Here is a 16,402-nt window from a genome sequence, read left to right as displayed (position 1 = left end):
GGACCCCACCCCCCGGACCCCGACGGGTCTCAGGGTGAGCCCCTGCGCCTTGAGGGGGCCGGGAGGAGCGCGGCGCCACTCCCCGGAGACGGCCGAAGGCCCCCTCGGGGGCGACCCCGGGGCCTGCCCGGCGCCGCGCTCCCCGCGCACGGTGAGTTGGCGCGGGTCCGGCCCGGGAGGAAGTTTGCGAGGAGGCGGCCCCCGGGGTTCTCAAGCCCCTCCGGGCCCGGAGAGAGGAGGGCTGGCCGCAGCTCTTTGCTATCCTCCCGGGCTGGCCCCGGGGGTCTCGGCCCGCCCGCGTCTTCTCTATTAATTAGCCTTTGGGGAGGTGGAGTTTCCCCATTGCCGTCCGCGGTGTGTGCGTGTGTATCAGAGGGAGAGCGGGGGAGCAATAAAAGGCAAAGAGAGTCCGAGACAAAAAAGACACGGAGATTGAGAAGGAGGGAGGGAGGAGGGAGGAGCGCGCAGGGGAGGCGCGGGAGCCGGGAGCGGGGACGGCGCGCAGCGCGAGCGGCGGGCGGGCGGCGGGCGGCCGGCGGCTCTCGCGCTCCCGCTCCCGCTGTCGCCCGCACACACCCGCGCACACGCCGGCACGCATACACACACGCACACACACACATTCGCACACCCGCCCGCTGGCCCGGGCCGTCCAGGTGCGGGGCACCGAGGCGGGAAGCCGGCGAACAGAGCGAGCCCGCGCCCACCTCGGCGCCTTTGCGCTCCGCAGCGGCGCGCCTCGCCCAGCGTCCCCGCCAGCGGTCCTGCCGGAAGATGGTCAACGACCGGTGGAAGACCATGGGCGGCGCTTCCCAACTTGAGGACCGGCCGCGCGACAAGCCGCAGGTACCCGCGGGCCCGGGGCGTGGGGATACGGGGGTCCCGCGCGGTGGGCGAGGCGGTGGCGGCTCCAGCCGGCGGGCTGGGCACCCGGGCTGGAGTTTGGGGCGTACCTCCCGTGAGGCTCGACAGGCCCGAATTGGGGCGGGCACCGTCCTCGGCTCCAGAGGAGACACTTGAACTTGGGGTTCGGGCTGCCGATGGGGGCGGCACCCCTGCAGGAGCCCCCTTGCTCCTCCAACGGACTCAGGTGCACGCTTGCACAGAGAAAGTAAGGGACCCACAGAGTTTACAGTGTCACCAGCCCTTGAGCGCGAGCCTCTGTTTCCTCATCTCTACAATGGGCATCTGAACCATTTACTAAGTATCCCACCCTGGGCAGCACCCCGTGCCAGGCGCCTGGCATGCGACCCCCTCCCCTTCATCTCCTCTGAATCCTCACACTTTAGCCAGCCTATCCCTACCCCCATACAGCAGAGGATCAATAAATATTTGCCTCTTGTAAGAACACTGGATACTGTGATTCTCCAGCCCTAAGACAAGGGAAGCAGGATTCAGAGAGAGTTGCTTCTGCCCCAGGCCTGTGGCTCTGCTGGGATTTGAACCTCAGGTCCTTGGGCTGCAGGTCTGTTCATCCCATGCTTTGTGCCCCCTCTTCAGGGGGCCGTGGAGGATGCCCAGGGCTGTGCATTGGAAGGGGGGTGAGGACAGAGCTCCAGGGCTGGCCGGAGAGGGGGCTAGGGATGGGAAGCCGAGTGGAGGGGCAGCCCCGGGGCCGCCCCAGGCTGGGCTGCCAAGGGACTGGGGCAGGCAGGCGAGATGCCGAGGTCTGCTAGCCAAGGAGAGGAAATAATGGAGCTGCCCGTTTTAAATTTCAAATTTCTCCCAGACAGATGTCATTGGGGAAGGAACAGTTCTTGTTTGCAGAGGCAGGAGGGGGGTGGCAGGGGCGGGCCTTGGCGGGCCCCTCACTCTCTTGGGAGCGGCAGCCTGAGTGAGCGTTGTCTGGAGCCACATGCCTCCACACTTTGCAAAGCCCTTTCCCAACCGTCTGCACAACCTCGCTGTCGGCAGCAGCCTGGGTGGGGAGGCAGGGGTGCACGTGCCCTTGTCGCAGGAGAATGGTGGTGCAGAGAAGTCGAGGCATGCACCCAAGTCACACAGCATGTTAGTGGAAGAGCAAAGTTTCAAAGCCGGGACTGACTCCATGCCTCTCCCAATACCTCCTGGTCCATTCCCCTTTCCTGTGAGCCCCCTTACAGGTACTGACTGCTTGTCATTTGCCAACAAGCAAATGACACCAGACTGCCTGTTTCCAAACGTTTGCTGCCTCATCGTCCCCCAAACACACACACACAGAGACACACACACACACACATACACTTCATTCAGGGAAACCCTACATATACTTCAAAACCAACTCAGATGCCACCTCCTCCAGGAAGCCCTCCCCGATGCCTGATGCCCCGTGGGCTTTACCTTGATTCCCAGCAGCAGTTAGCCTGTGCCACTCAGCTGCCTTTATCTCCCTGCCTTGTTCGCTAGCCTTGGTCCCTCCTCTAGCAGGAGCTCCCTTTGGACATATGCTTCTTCTGGGCCCCCATCCTGGGGTCTCCCCCTGGGTCCAGGCTCCTGTCTTTCCATGCAGCTCAGACCGGGAGTTGAGGGATTTTTGCTGAATTGAGCTGCATGAAGCCCGGCCAGAAGGAGCTGGGAGAGCAGCGAGTGCTGATGTGTCTCAAGGGGAGGTGGCTTCTGGGGGATGTATTTGAAATGTGGCTTTAAGGCCTCCTGGGTCAGCCCTGGCCTCTCTGCTGCGTCGTGGGGTATATATTCCAACTGCCACCAGGCCAGAGCTCAGCTGTCTGCCCCTTGGCATCGGAGGCTGCCAAGAGCTTGTGGTCCCAGCGGCCTGGGCCAATATCAAACACCACCTTCTCACTCCACCCCTTTGGTGATCCAGCATGTTAGACAGGCTATCCCATTGCCAGCTCCAGGCTTGTCTGAAACTTCAGGTAGGAGGCAAGCCTTTTCCTGTGCCCACCATCAAAAGGGAACCAGGGTTCCCTTGGGCCTGGCCTTCTTGCATCCATTGCTTCTAGTTTCATCTCCACCACTGACATGCTTTGTGACTGGGTAAGTTACGTCCCCTCTCTGAGTCTGGGCTTTACCATCTGTAAAATGGGAACGGCAATCACTGCTTCCTCCTCACTTCACAAGGACTTAACAAGAGCTGAGTGAAATAATGGTATCCTTTACAAACTGTAAAGCGCTGTACACCCTTGAGGAAGGTGGTTCTCAGAGCAGCCTGACCCCTTTGCCAGGCTGTCAATGTCCTGATCACCCCTTTGCCCACCAGGGAAAGCAATATGACCCCCCAGTTCCCTCCAGAAGACTCTGACTGAGGTTCTCTAACAAGGCACTTCCTCCAGAAAAGGTGCCAAAGCCACAGTCTGAGTGCCAGCTGTGCTCATCTGCATAACTTCTCGTTTCTGAATCAAACCACTCTCAGAGTTTGGCAGCAGGAATGATCAACCCATTAAACAGATGAGGAAACTAAGGCTGAGAGTTGCAACCAGGACTTGAACTTGGGTGGCCGATGAGCCTTTTTGGGAAGACTAAGGGAAGAGAGGCTGGCTGCCCTTGGCTCCTCCTGCTCGGGCACATTATGTAATTCCCAAGGAGAGGGCTCTGGTACCTAGTGCGTGGTTCCCCAGGGCACACACCGTACCCACTGCCATTGAAGGGCCTACATCCAAGTGTTGCTGTTTCTGCAGACAGCCTCAGGCCGGCTGTGTCCTGGGCCTGTCCGGCCTCAGCTCCTCATTTGCCAAGTGACCTTGGACAAGGTGCCAACTTCATTAGAGCTTCACTTCTTCCCCTGTGAAACCAAGGGGCTCTCACACCCTTAGGGCAGCAGGTGATGGTGGGATATTTGCCAGGAGTTCGGAGTTGCTCAGATAAAAGGACCCAGAAATAGTCACAATTCTCCTAATCTTCTAGTGTGGGGCAGAAAGTCACCCTGTAACTATCTCCTCTTGTTGCAGGGGGGTGGGGGGGGGTGGCGGGGAGGCTCATTTCTGAGCAATCCCTGAGTCAAACCACCCCACAGGGAGGTCAACCTCTGAACCATCCCAGGCAGTGTCTCTTGATATTTTCAAAACTTTGAAAAATATTCCAGACAGGGAATACAGTTCTCATTGGGAAGTTCTTCTTGATGTCTAACCTAAACCCTGCTGCATTTAATTCACTCAGTGGCTATTTATAGAGTCGCTCCCTCCTCTAGGAGAGACAGCTGTAAACCTGTGCCTTGGGAACTTCTATAGAGTCTCTTGGGAGGAACACACTCGTATCATGGGATTATGACAAACCTCGATGGGCACTGTAAAGAAAACCATGCAGCCTCGGTCCTCATTGCCTGGGCTTTGGGCGGAGGTCACTGTGTCCGGGTTGGACGAGAAGGAGGCTGAAGAGAACAGGGCCTTCCTTCCCCTTCTGTTTCCTGGGCCCCTCTCCATGGAACTCACCCCCAGACCAGCGTGCGGCAGTGATGAGGAGGCCGGAGGCTGGGGTGGGAGGTCAGAGACCACTTGGGCATTTAAGCTGGACAGCATCTGTCGGATCTGTGACACCAACGTGTGTTGGGGGAAATGACAGAGGGGGCGTCCCAGGTGATGCTAGTGGTAAAGGGCCCGTCTGCCAGTGCAGGAGACGTAAGAGATGCGGGTTCGATCCCTGGATGGGGAAGATCCCCTGGAGGAGGGCATGGCAACCCACTCCAGCGTTCTTGCCTGGAGAATCCCATGGACAGAGGAGCCTGGCGGGGGGATATGGTCCATAGGGTCGCAAAGAGTCGGACTTAGCATGCAGGCAGGCGGCTGGAGAGAGCTGGGCAGGAGTGGAGGTTGGGGGAGGGTGCAATAGCGGAGGCTGGGGGTGGGGCGGGACCTGCTCCTGAGGCCTCCGCAGCCCCGCAGTGGTCTGGCCGGAGTGTCCTGGGCTTTTTGCCATCAGGAGGGTCCTGGGCCTCTGGGTGGGGTATTGGTTGGTAGGGCTGGGAGGAGGTGGGGAGGCTAACGGGGAGATGGTTGAGGTGATTTTAAAGCAGACGATGGGGCTTGGACCATATCAGGGCTGGGGGGCCATAGGAACAGAGGGGCCCTGGGGATTCGAGGAGGTAAGAGTGTACGCAGCCAGGTGCTGGCTGGGGATGGGGTGAGGGAGGGGAGCCCAGGGAGGTCCCCGGTTTTGGAGGGGGCTGGTGAGGCTGATACCATCCCTGGGTGGAACTCTCAGGAGGGCTCAGGTTTGAAGTGGAATGAGCCTGGTTTAGGGGTCAGTGGGCTGGAGGCCTGGAGATCTGGGGGGTGGGGAGGGTGAGCAAGACCCTCACAAGATACATCAAGAGACCCTCCTTCATCGGAAATGGACTCAGAGCTGAGTGCTCTATGGGGAGTGACAGGGCTGGCGGCTCAGCTCCTTCGGGAGGGGTGGACGCAGGCAGTTCCCAGACCCTTCTCTTTGTCCCTAGAACACCTCCGGCCAGTCTCCTGGGGACTTCCTGGTGGCCTGAGGCTTCAGATGGCCTTCAACGTGGGTCATGTTCAGAGGCCCCTGGCAAGACAGGGAGCTCTTCCCCCAGGACTCATAGAGTGAGCCAGCAGGCCCTCTTCCTAAATCTTTGGGACCCCACCCAGAATTTTAAGCAGAACAACCACCTCCTCTTTTTAAGGGGTCTCTGGGACCGTCCTTCTGCCAGGGCCAGAGCATCAGAGCCCAGCCCAGGTCAGGCGCTGTTTGCCTGGCTGGGGCAGCAGATGTGTGTTCCTGGGGAGAGAGGAGGAAGACTCCCCCAGGGCCTTTGGGCTGGGCAGGGGCTGGGCTGCCCCGCTCGCGACGATCCACGAGCCCAGGTGCAACTCTGAGTCTCTGCCAGGCTCAGACCACACTGCCGCACCTTGGCTTTCTCAACATAGACCCACACAGTGGGTTTCTGGGGCTGGGGTGCTCCTAGGAGATGGGGGGCTGGGAGCGGCCTGCACCTGGATCTCACCTTGCCTGGCCTCCGCCTCGGGGAGGTTTTCTTCTTCCCACTTTGCTACAAGAAGTGTAGTCTCAGCCTACTCACGGGACCACAACCCAGCTCCCTTAAAAAATAGGGAAAGGGACTTCCCTGGTGGCCTGGTGGTGGCCCCCTGCACACTCCCAGTGCAGGGGGCACAGTTTCAATCCCTGGTTGGGGAACTAAGATCTCACATGCTGCGCAGTATGGCCTTAAAAAAAAACAAGAAGTGAGGTGCAGTGCAGGCAGAGCACTGTAGCCGTGAGCCCTTCCTTCTCTTAGTCTCAGCCAGACCCCGTGGCCATCCCTGGAGGCTGGGGACTCAGAGGAGGCAGTCGGGACACATACCACCCCTCTAATGAGGCAGCTCCGGGGCTTTCTCCTCCTGCCTCCCCTGGCGTGAGCCCACCATGTCCTACCCTGGCTGGGGCGTCCTGGGCCGCCTTGGACCATGGGCCAGCACTAGGGCTGATGCAGGGGACGAAGCCACATCCCCCCAGCCGGAAGCTTGCACAGGCGTTTAGCACTAGCAGCAGGTCTCAGACCCTGGGGTTCCTCGAATGCCCCCCACCCCCGTCCTGGGATGCCTTCCCAAACTACAGGCTCCTTGCCCCGGGAGGTGGGGACCCCAGGCATGCACTGCTCTGCCCCGGCCAAGGGCTGATGAGTTAAACGCCAGCCCCCCACACGCTCCGCTGGGCAGCGTGCACCAGAAGCCCCCCTTATGGTCTCGGATAGATTTCTTTGCAAGGCACGTAAACTGCAGCCTATAAAAGCGAACAGCACTTCACGTTTAAGGTGATCTCTGAAGACTGGTTCTCCTCTGCTGAGTGGCCGGTTTCATCTCCAGGCTCCGGCATCCCCCTGCCCCTCGGGGGACCCCCTGCAGCCTTCTGCAGCGCGCCCCCTCTGCACCCTTGGCCTTCCCGCCAGGGACCAAGGGCCTGGGTGGAAGCAGATGCCCAAGAGGACCTGGGGATGCACATGGGGGACGTGGCTGGCTGCTCTGCCTCCCCAGCTGGGGACCTTAACGCTCTCCTGTGGAGGACGGCGCTCAGAGCTGCTCGGGGCAAGGTGTCTCTCGATGGAGTCCGGGAGGGGACTGACAGGGACTCACTGGCTGACACAGGGCTTTGTTTCAAACCCGGGCCAGGCTTCCCACAAGGCAGGACTGTGGTCAGATGGCTCAGCAACAGCCGCACAAACGGGCGATGGGTTTGAACCCAGTCACCCAGGCCTGGGTTCACATGCTCCTGTGACCTTGGGCAAGGCTCTTCACTCTTTGAGCCTCAGTTTTCCCATCTGCAAAATGTAACCAACCTCAACAAGGGGATGTTTGGAGGTTTCACTGGTGGGAACACAGCATAAACTCAAGTAATAGCGGTGATGATGCAATGCCCGCCCCTGTGGATCCTGCTGACTTGTGGCAGGGTTGGGGCAGCCTGGAGGCAAACTTCATTCTGTGCCAGGCCATCCTGGGTGGGCACAGGGCTCAGCATGGAGGTCATGGTCCTCTGCCCTGCCACGCACCATGGGTCCCAGGGCCTTCACCTCCTCCCACGCCAACAAGGTCATGGAGAAATGACCTAGCCCGTCTGTCCTGCCCTCCATCCATCCAACAACCAGCCGCTCTATGCCTTTTGGGGGAGTGGGGGGGCTCACGGTTTAGAGCAGGTTTCCTAGATCTGGGCTCTGCAGGCCCCAGAATTCTAGCTTTCTTGTATCCACAGCTTTCATCATCTCCAAGGGGACCCATGCCCCCAAAGAGGGTAAGAGTCATAGTCCATGGGACACGAGGTCCCTACGGGCAAGGCTGGCATGACTGTCCACTGCTACCCCTCAGGGACTGGCTTGGACGCTGGCTCAGGGGGAACACCGGGTAATACTGAATGGATGTTTGAGTGAATGAATGCAGTCAAAGGTGATGACTGTATTTTTCAGCCGGGAGCAAGAGCTGTGGAAACACTGAGGAGGAGCCTCACCCAAACTGGGAGGAGGGCTGAGGAAACAGTCTAGGAAGGCTTCCTGAAGGAAGTGACATCTAGCTGAGCCCTGAAAAAAGAGAGTTTAGCTGTGGAAGAGAAGCAGGGGAGGCTGATGCCCCGGGCCGAGGGAGCAGCCTGTGTAGAGCTGACGGAGGGAAGCTGACGTGTTCAGGTCTGGCTGGAATAAACTGTCCCACTGTGTGGAGTCCCAGCATGTCTGGGCAGGTGTGGGGAGAGGTGGGGTAGAATGTTGAGTCCCATCACTGCAGGGACAGGCCAAGGAACCCTCTCCCTTGTCTCTCCAACAACACAGACCCCTGACCCCTTCCTCCTCTGGTGCCAAATGGGAGATTCAGGAGTTACTTGTAGAATTTGAATTTAGGGAAAAGTAGCTATTTGCTTTACCATATTTTCTCATAGAAAAACACTGTATATAAGAGGCTGTTTTTTTTTTTAATTTGGCTGCATCCTGCTGCACATGGGATCTTAGTTCTCTGACCAGAGATCAAACTTGCACCCCCTGCAGTGGAAGCATGGAGTCTTAACCACTGGACCACCAGGGACGTCCCTAGAGGCTACTTTATGTATCACCAAGAAAGAAAGTTGTCAATCACAATTGTAAGATCCTCCCATATGTCAGAGATGTTGAGATATGGAGATAAAAAAAAGGGGGGGAAGGGACATTCTAGCATCAGTGACACAGAAATAGCACTTTGGGTGGAAAATAAAAAACCCGACACCTCCAGATGCTCTGTGCACATTGATCACGAGATAATAAAAGCCGCTAATATTTATTGCGCAAACACAGTATGCCAGGCATGGCTCCAAGTGCTTTAATATACTAACTCATTTAAAGATGCCTCTTGGATTCAGAAAGTTGAAAATGTGGGGCAAATTCAGCGCTTGGACATTCCTGGCCCCGGGAAGAGGCGGGAGGTGGGGGGTCCAGTCCGAGCCCAGCTTCTCATCTGCAGGGTGACCGTGGGCAAGCCCCTGGCCTTCTCTGGGCCTCAGTGTCCCCGTGTGTCAAAGGCTGTGATTGCTCTGCAGGCTTCCCTTGGGCCGTGAGTGATGCGGGCCAGTGAGTCTGGATTTGTGCTCCATCACGGTGCCTCCTTTAATTACAAGCTGTACTGGGTCCAGGGGGTGGCGGGGGTGCTTTGTGAAAGAGGGGGAGGAAGGAAGGGCAGGCAGGAGAGGAAAGGGGGTGGGGAGGTGCTCGGGAGGCCATCCCCGGCCTGGGGACTCATGGCAGACTCGTGGGCCTGCAGTGGCTTCAGGACGCGGGGTGTGGGTGCTCTGGGTTGAAAAGACCGTCAGTGACAGCAGCCCATGACCCCAAGGCATCCATTCCACTGAGACAGCGCGATGATTTGCAGCATCGCTGTGTCACCATCGCAGCTCCCCCTTCCCAAGTGTGCATGGCATCAGGCGCCTGCCTATGGGGTAGGCGAGTCATCATTGCCCCCATTTCACAGATGAGGACACCGAGGCTCAGGGAGGCAAAGACCTTCACTCAAGGTCACTCTGCAGAAAATGACAGCTTGGGGACCTGAGCCTGGCCTGTCTGGCTGCAGAGTGGGAGTCCACCTCCCGCCCGCCTTTACTAGACCTGGGAGGGCTCCATGTGGGGCGATGTGCCCACCTGGGGCAGGGGCAGCGAGGGAGAAGGGACTGTCCCTCTATCTCCTGGCTCTCTGCCCTGGTTCCTCTTGTCGCCATCCCCATCTCTGTCTCCCTGCCTCTCTTGCTGTCTCGAGCTCACCGTCTTTGGTTTCTCTGTCTCCCTTCTGGGGCTGTTTTTCCAAGACTCCCCTCCCTCATGCCCCAGAAGGAGGCTCGTCCAGGCTTCACAAAGGGCAGAGGGCCCCGTCCGAGGGTTGGAGCCGGAGGCCCGGGTCTGCCCCTGACGCTGTTCCTTCTCTCTCCCGTCTGTCCCTGTCCGTCTCTGCGTCCATGCGCCCGGGCTGGCCCGCAGCGGCCGAGCTGCAGCTGCGTGCTGTGTACCGTGCTGCTGTCCCTCGCCGTGCTGCTGGCTGTGGCGGTCACCGGTGCTGTGCTGCTCCTGAACCACGCCCGCGTGCCCGGCACGGCGCCCCCGCCCGTCGTCAGCACCGGGCCGGCTGGGGCCAACAGCGCGCTGGTCACCGTGGACAGGGCCGACAGCTCGCGCCTCAGCATCCTCATTGACCCGCGGTGCCCTGACCTCGCCGACGGCTTCGCCCGCCTGGAGGGCGCCCAGGCCTCCGTGCTGCAGGCACTGAGCCAGCGCCAGGCCGAGCCGCGGCTGCCGGGTGAGCAGGAGCAGGAGCTGCTGGACACGCTGGCGGACCAGCTCCCTCGGCTGCTCGCCCGGGCCTCGGAGCTACAGGCCGAGTGTTCTGGGCTGCGGAAGGGGCACGGCGCCCTGGGCCAGGGGCTCAGCGCCCTGCAGAGCGAGCAGGGCCGCCTCATCCAGGTAAGGTGGGGGTCTGTGCCTCCCTCGGGGTCTGGGCAGGGGTGGGTGGGGTGGCTGCCACCACCTGCTGGCCCTGCTGAGTGCCTGGTGCCCTCAGCGTCACTCCGTCCCAGGGCCAGGGGCTGTTGTGATTCCTGTCTGTGGACAAGCAGATGAGGCTCAGAGAGGTGAGAGTCTCACCCAAGGTCACACAGCTCGTGCGGCCATCCTGGTGACCTGGGTGTTAGTGTAATCTCCATGGCATGCAGTGGTCCTTCCATCAGTCAAATCCATCCATCGAGTCAAATCCAGGCCTGGAGGGGCTTCCCAGGTGCTCCCGTGCCAGTGGACACAGGAGAGGCAGGATGTGGCCTCCATCAGGCTAATAGAAGTTCAAGGTCATCAGGCTAATAGAAGTTCACGGTCATGTGGTGCCCAGTGGCAAGCCCCCACACCCTCGGCTGTGCCATGTGGCCAGAGAGAGCCGTACCCCCTCCGCCAGGTCACCCCATCCACTGCCATTTGATGCCCACAGCCTTCCAGGGAAGGGGGGACCAACTGAAGAGCTCAACCAGACCCTTAGTGTGTCCCCAACACCTCCGCCCCACTCCAGCCCCCACCAGAGCCCAGCCAGGTAGGTCCCAGCAAGCACCAGGTGGATCTGGGTGAAGGGTTTCTAACACTGACCATGCTTGCAGCACCAGCAAGAATCTTCCCCCTCATAGAATCATGGTTCAGGATCAGCTCACTGGCCCTCTGCTGTTTTCCAGAAGAGAAAACTAAGGGCCTGAGCGGAGCAGTGATTTGTCCGGGGTACAGTGGCCAGGTCTCCCCAGGTGGCGCTAGTGGTAAAGAACCCGCCTGCCAATGCAGGAGATATAAGAGACACAGGTTTGATCCCTGGGTCGGGACGATCCCCTGGAGGAGGGCATGGCAACTCATGCCAGTATTCTTGCCTGGAGAATCCCCTAGACAGAGGAGCCTGGCAGGCTATAGCCCATGGCATCACAAAGAGTCAGACACGACTGAAGCGACTCACCACATGCTTGTGCACAGCGGCCAGGTCAGGCCTGGCATCTGGCCTCTGGAGCATTGCCCAGCCTCCAGCCTTTACCCTGCTGCTGCCCATCCCCCACCCCCATGACTTAGGTCCTTAGGGACTGGGAGGCGAGCCCCACCCCTGCCATGGATCCAGCCCATTCCGGACATGTGAGATGGCCAGGCATTTGGTCACTCACCAGCTCAAGAGTGACGGGCCTTTTCCCTCCCCCAAAGGCTGCAGCTGGAGAAATTACAGTCCTCGTCATCCTGTCTAGGTGACTGATGGGGAAGCGGCCTCCCCATCCTGGGGGGATGTTCAGCTGCCCTCCTGCTGCCCCTCCATCTGCAGCGGCCCTGCCCCTCATCCTCAGGACTCGGGGAGACCTCCAGACTTTCTGGGGCATCTGGGCGCCTCACTCTGCTCTCCCCGTGGCTCAGCCCTGGACAGCCTGGCCTGCCCGCAAATGCTCACCTTCAGGGCAGGGGCGGGGGACTGGGTGGGAGCCCTGGGCCTCCCACCCGCTCACCTGCATGGAGGCCTAAAGCCATCCCCGGAAGACTAATGGCTCTTCTGGGGCCCAGCACTGCCTCAGCTCACCTGATATATTCACTTCTCACAAGAATGTTTAATTTGACTCATTTCCCACAGACTCAAGGTGATTTCAGAGACCATGTGTCTTGCAGAGCTGTGTTGCCATAGCTCCTAGTTCCCCTTCTACGAGCTTCCCAGACCCTCCGCTGTCAGCCCGAGACCTGGGCTTCTCAGAGGAATGCCCACGGCACTCCCTGTTGGAGTGACCAGAGCTGCTCATTAAAAGGCGTGTCCCTGAACCTCACCCCCAAACCCCCGGGTCCCAGCAGGTCGACAAGCACCTGGGTGACTCCTGTGCACTGATGCACAGGTGTCTAAGACCCATTGGCCCAGGAGCAGCAGAGCTGAGTGTTCCTGCCCTCACGGTTTGAGTCAGTAGAGTCAAGGCTTCACCGAGGACCAGCTGTGCGTCCCTGAGCACCTCCAGTGCCCTCTCTGGGCAGGGCACTGCCCTCCTCACCAGTAACATGGGGCTAGCACGGTCCATGCCCAGTAGGATGCTGTCACTCATAGCTGTACTGGGCCTGGTGGGCGTGTGGCACGTGAGAGATGTTGTCTACACATTCCCACTTCTTTTATTATGATGGTAGAAACTTTGTAAACTGAAGTTTCAGCCTATGGGGAGCCACCACTGAAAACCTTTTTTTTGGTCCACACTGTGTGTAATCAGCACTTTGTAGTACAATAGCCCCAGGAGGTGGTGAAGTGAAAGTGAAAGTCTGACTCTTTCAACCCCTTGGACTATACAGTCCATGGAATTCTCCAGGGCAAAATACTGGAGTGGGTAGCCTTTCCCTTCTTCAGGGGATCTTCCCAACCCAGGGATTGAATCCAGGTCTCCCACATTGCAGGAGATTCTTTACTTGCTGAGCTACAGGGGAAGCCCAGGAAGTGGAGGGAATCGTTATCCCCATTCTTCGGAGCGGCAGACTGAGGCTCAGTGTGGCAAAGCGACTTGTTTAAGCTCCAACAACTGAGAAGTGCTGGAAGCAGCAGCTCCGATTTCACTGCCTCTGAAAGTCGCCAAGTCCTCTTGAATGCAGCTGTGCGGCTCAGCGAGCAGGGACTGACTTTCCCCATTAATTCGGGGCATGTTTTTATGTACATTTTCAACTTTAATCATTTGCTGGTTTAAACTGAGGTCTTCCTTGCCCGTTAGCAAGAGCTGGCCGTGCCTGAGTTTCTCGAGTGTGTCTGCCTCGTCACAGAAGGATGGGCAGTACAGATTTGACTGAACCGATGGGCTCGGTGATCTTTCCTGCTTACATCCTGCAGGGCCGCCCCCTACCCCTGCTCCCTGGGGCTGCCTGCATCCCACCGCAGGGCTCCTCCAATGGGGCTTGTCTCCAGGACACTGCAATAAAACCCCAGGAGAAAGCTGCCACCCCGCCTCAATGCTCTCTCCACCCATCTGGGTGCCTGTTCCCCGGGCCTGAGCCCCCACTGAATCACCTGCTCAGCAGAGGGGAAACTGACAAGGAAACTAAAAGCATTGTCGGGCCCCTGCTCCCGGACAAGCCGAGAATCATATTTTGTGAACTGCTGGCACTGTATATTTCTATTTCCCTTCCTCGAACGAGCTATTATCTGGCCAGTGACAGATTCGGTGTGTAAAGACCCAGCAAGCTGCATGCTCACTGGCTGGCTGCAGTCTGCCCGTGACCCTGCCTCCCTCCCCCTGGAGCCCTGGGGTGGGGAGGTGACAGACCACAGAAGGCACAACCGAGAGACCCCAGGTGGAACAGAGCTGCACTAACTGAGCCCCAAACCTCTGGACCGAAATCACAGTGGGGATGGTACAAATCGAGAAGGAAGACTGAACACATGCTGTCGTGAACCTTCCCCCCTCCCCAGAAAACAGGGCCCACTGCGGTGGTTCGTGGGGAGGAGAGTAATGTGAAAGGGGTTTGGTTACCCTTCCAGGGTTATTTGAAAGTGATTGGAGGAGGGTCCTGAGCCAAAACTCAGAATCAACACCAGAGCCTGGGTCCAAATCACCGCCCGGCCTGCCCCCACCTTAGGCTCCCTGCACGATGGCACAGCCCTGGGTTCCTTTCCTGCCAGTCAGCCCGCGGGTCATGGCCTGAGTGTGTCCCCCACAGGGACCTCCCCTTCTGGGCCTCAGTTTCCCCATCTGTAATAAGGGATGACACCTCAAGCCCTTCCACCTGGCACTGCTATGGGGTCAGGTGAAGGGGTGGACATCAGAGAGCCCTGGAAAGTCAAAGCCGGGTTCTCATGGGGTGGTGCAGGCCTCCAGGGTCCCACCTGTGGAGTGCAGACCCAGCACCCCTGCTTTGTAGCCTTGCTGGGCAATAAGAAGAGATGTTGAGTGAAGGTGTTTTGTAATCTGGAAGGTGCCTCATGAATTCCCATACTGAGGCAGGCACCCAGGTGCTGAGTGCTGAGTCCCTGCTGGGGGCCGCACGCTGTGACTGATCCCCAAGACAGCTGGGCCAGGGAGGCTAGGTTAGCCCCATCTCAAGGCTGGGTTAATCACTCACCTGCAGCCGTGTAACTGGCAAGTGGGTGAGCTGGGATTTGAACAGCGGGGTCTCCTTTAGTCAGCTCAGCTGGGCTGAAGGCACAGAAATGGATGAAGGACGGGGCCTGCAGGCAGCAGCGGCACAGGTGTCCCCTCCCACCTGAGCCCCCTCCTTTGCACACCGGGGCTGAAACCGCCGTGGGCGGCGGCCAGAGTAAATCAGGGGCTTGCACCAGGGGAGTGCCTCCACCTTGAGGACTAGTATGTGTGCGCCAGAGGTGTTGCCGGGTGCTCCACTCACCCAGGGCTCCATCCACCAAGAGCTCCACCCACCTGGGGCCCCACCCACCAGGAGCCCCACCTACCCGGAACTCCACCCACCCAGTGCTCCACCCACCAGGAGCTCCACCCACCTGGGGCCCCACCACCCAGAGCCCCACCCACCAGGAGCTCCACCCACCCAGCAAACCATCCACCAGGAGCTCCACCCACCCAGTGCTCCACCCACCAGGAGCTCCACACCTTGGGCCCCACCCACCCAGAGCCCCATCCACCCGAAGCTCCACCCATCCAGCGACCCACCCACCGAGTGCTCCACTCACTAGGAGCTCCACCCACCCAGTGCCCCACCCACCAGGAGCTCCACCCACCTGGGGCCCCACCACCAGGAGCCCCACCCACCCGGAACTCCACCCACCCAGGGCTCCATTCACCAGGAGCTCCACCCACCTGGGGCCCCACCCACCAGGAACCCCTCCCACCTGGAGCCCCACCCACCAGGAGCTCCACCCACCTGGGGCCCCACCCGCCAGGAGCTCCACTCATCCAGCGATCCACCCATCAGGAGTTCCACCCACCCAGTGCTCCACCCACCAGGAGCTCCACCCACCAAATGCTCCACCCACCAGGAGCTCCACCCACCCAATGCTCCACCCACCAGGAGCTCCACCCACCCAGTGCCCCACCCACCCGGAATCCCACCCACCCGGAACTCCACCCACCCAGAGCTCCACCCACCTCTGTGCCCCACAGCTTCTCTCTGAGAGCCAAGGCCACATGGCTCACCTGGTGAACTCGGTCAGCGATGTCCTGGACGCCCTGCAGAGGGACCGGGGGCTGGCCCGACCCCACGTCAAGGCTGACCTTCAGAGGGCACCTGCCAGGGGATCGCGGCCCCGCGGCTGCGCCAACGGTGAGTGAGGTGGGGACTGCCTTCCTTGCATGACCTGGGTGCCCAGGTTCATTCCCACAACGTCCCCCACCTGCCCCACTGACAAGGCTACACTGCTTCTGTGTGCCGAGGACTTCCTGCTGCCGGGCAGCCCTGAGCACCCTACCTATACCCTCCTGTTGACCCCTCTCCCTGCCCGATGAGGTGGAGCTCACTGCACCCATTTTCCAGATGAGGAAATTGAGGCTCAGAGAGGGTGCTCACTCACCACATCCACCAAGGGAGAGGCAGAGCCACAGTCTGCCCCCAAGGCCAGTGCTCTGGAGCCCACCTGACACTGCTGGACAGACAAGTCAGAGACCCAGGGACACAGGAGAGAGGGGAGGAACGTGGGTGCGGGGCCCAGTGCCCTGACGGCCTTCCCTGTCTCAGGCTCTCGGCCACGTGACTGTCTGGACGTCCTCCTGAGCGGACAGCAGGAGGACGGCGTTTACTCCGTCTTCCCCACACACGACCCCGCCGGCTTCCAGGTCTACTGCGACATGCGCACAGATGGAGGCGGCTGGACAGTGAGTCTCCCCGAGTGTGCGGCCGGCTGGGCCAGGCCCCGCCTCCTCTGGGCCCTGCAGATGGTCGGGGCAGATGCTGGGGTGACCCAGGAGGCTGTGCACGTGAGCCGGGGTGCTCTGCCTGGCCCTGCCCAGAGGCTCACCAGCCATCACAAACCTGCCCGTAATCTCACCAAAGCCTCCACAGGGCAAGTGGGGGGCATGTGCTGACACGTGGGGGCCA

At 59.9% G+C, this 16,402-nt stretch overlaps 1 protein-coding gene across 1 annotated transcript in view; it reads left to right on the top strand.

Moving 5' to 3' along the window:
* The first annotated feature begins 243 nt into the window (after positions 1 to 243).
* The window catches only part of FIBCD1 (fibrinogen C domain containing 1), a 35,134-nt gene continuing 18,975 nt past the window's right edge, over positions 244 to 16,402 (top strand). The window contains exons 1-4 of the mRNA XM_061433855.1: positions 244 to 843; positions 9,863 to 10,342; positions 15,472 to 15,631; positions 16,043 to 16,179. Of these exons, the coding sequence (XP_061289839.1) occupies positions 772 to 843; positions 9,863 to 10,342; positions 15,472 to 15,631; positions 16,043 to 16,179 (849 nt within the window). The 5' untranslated portion in view covers positions 244 to 771. The remainder of the gene's footprint in view (positions 844 to 9,862; positions 10,343 to 15,471; positions 15,632 to 16,042; positions 16,180 to 16,402) is intronic.

Source organism: Bos javanicus, chromosome 11 (assembly GCF_032452875.1).
Source record: "Bos javanicus breed banteng chromosome 11, ARS-OSU_banteng_1.0, whole genome shotgun sequence".
Classification (NCBI taxonomy): Eukaryota; Metazoa; Chordata; class Mammalia; order Artiodactyla; family Bovidae; genus Bos; species Bos javanicus.
Note: the sequence above shows the minus strand (reverse complement) of the source record. Positions and strands in the feature narration are given on the sequence as shown.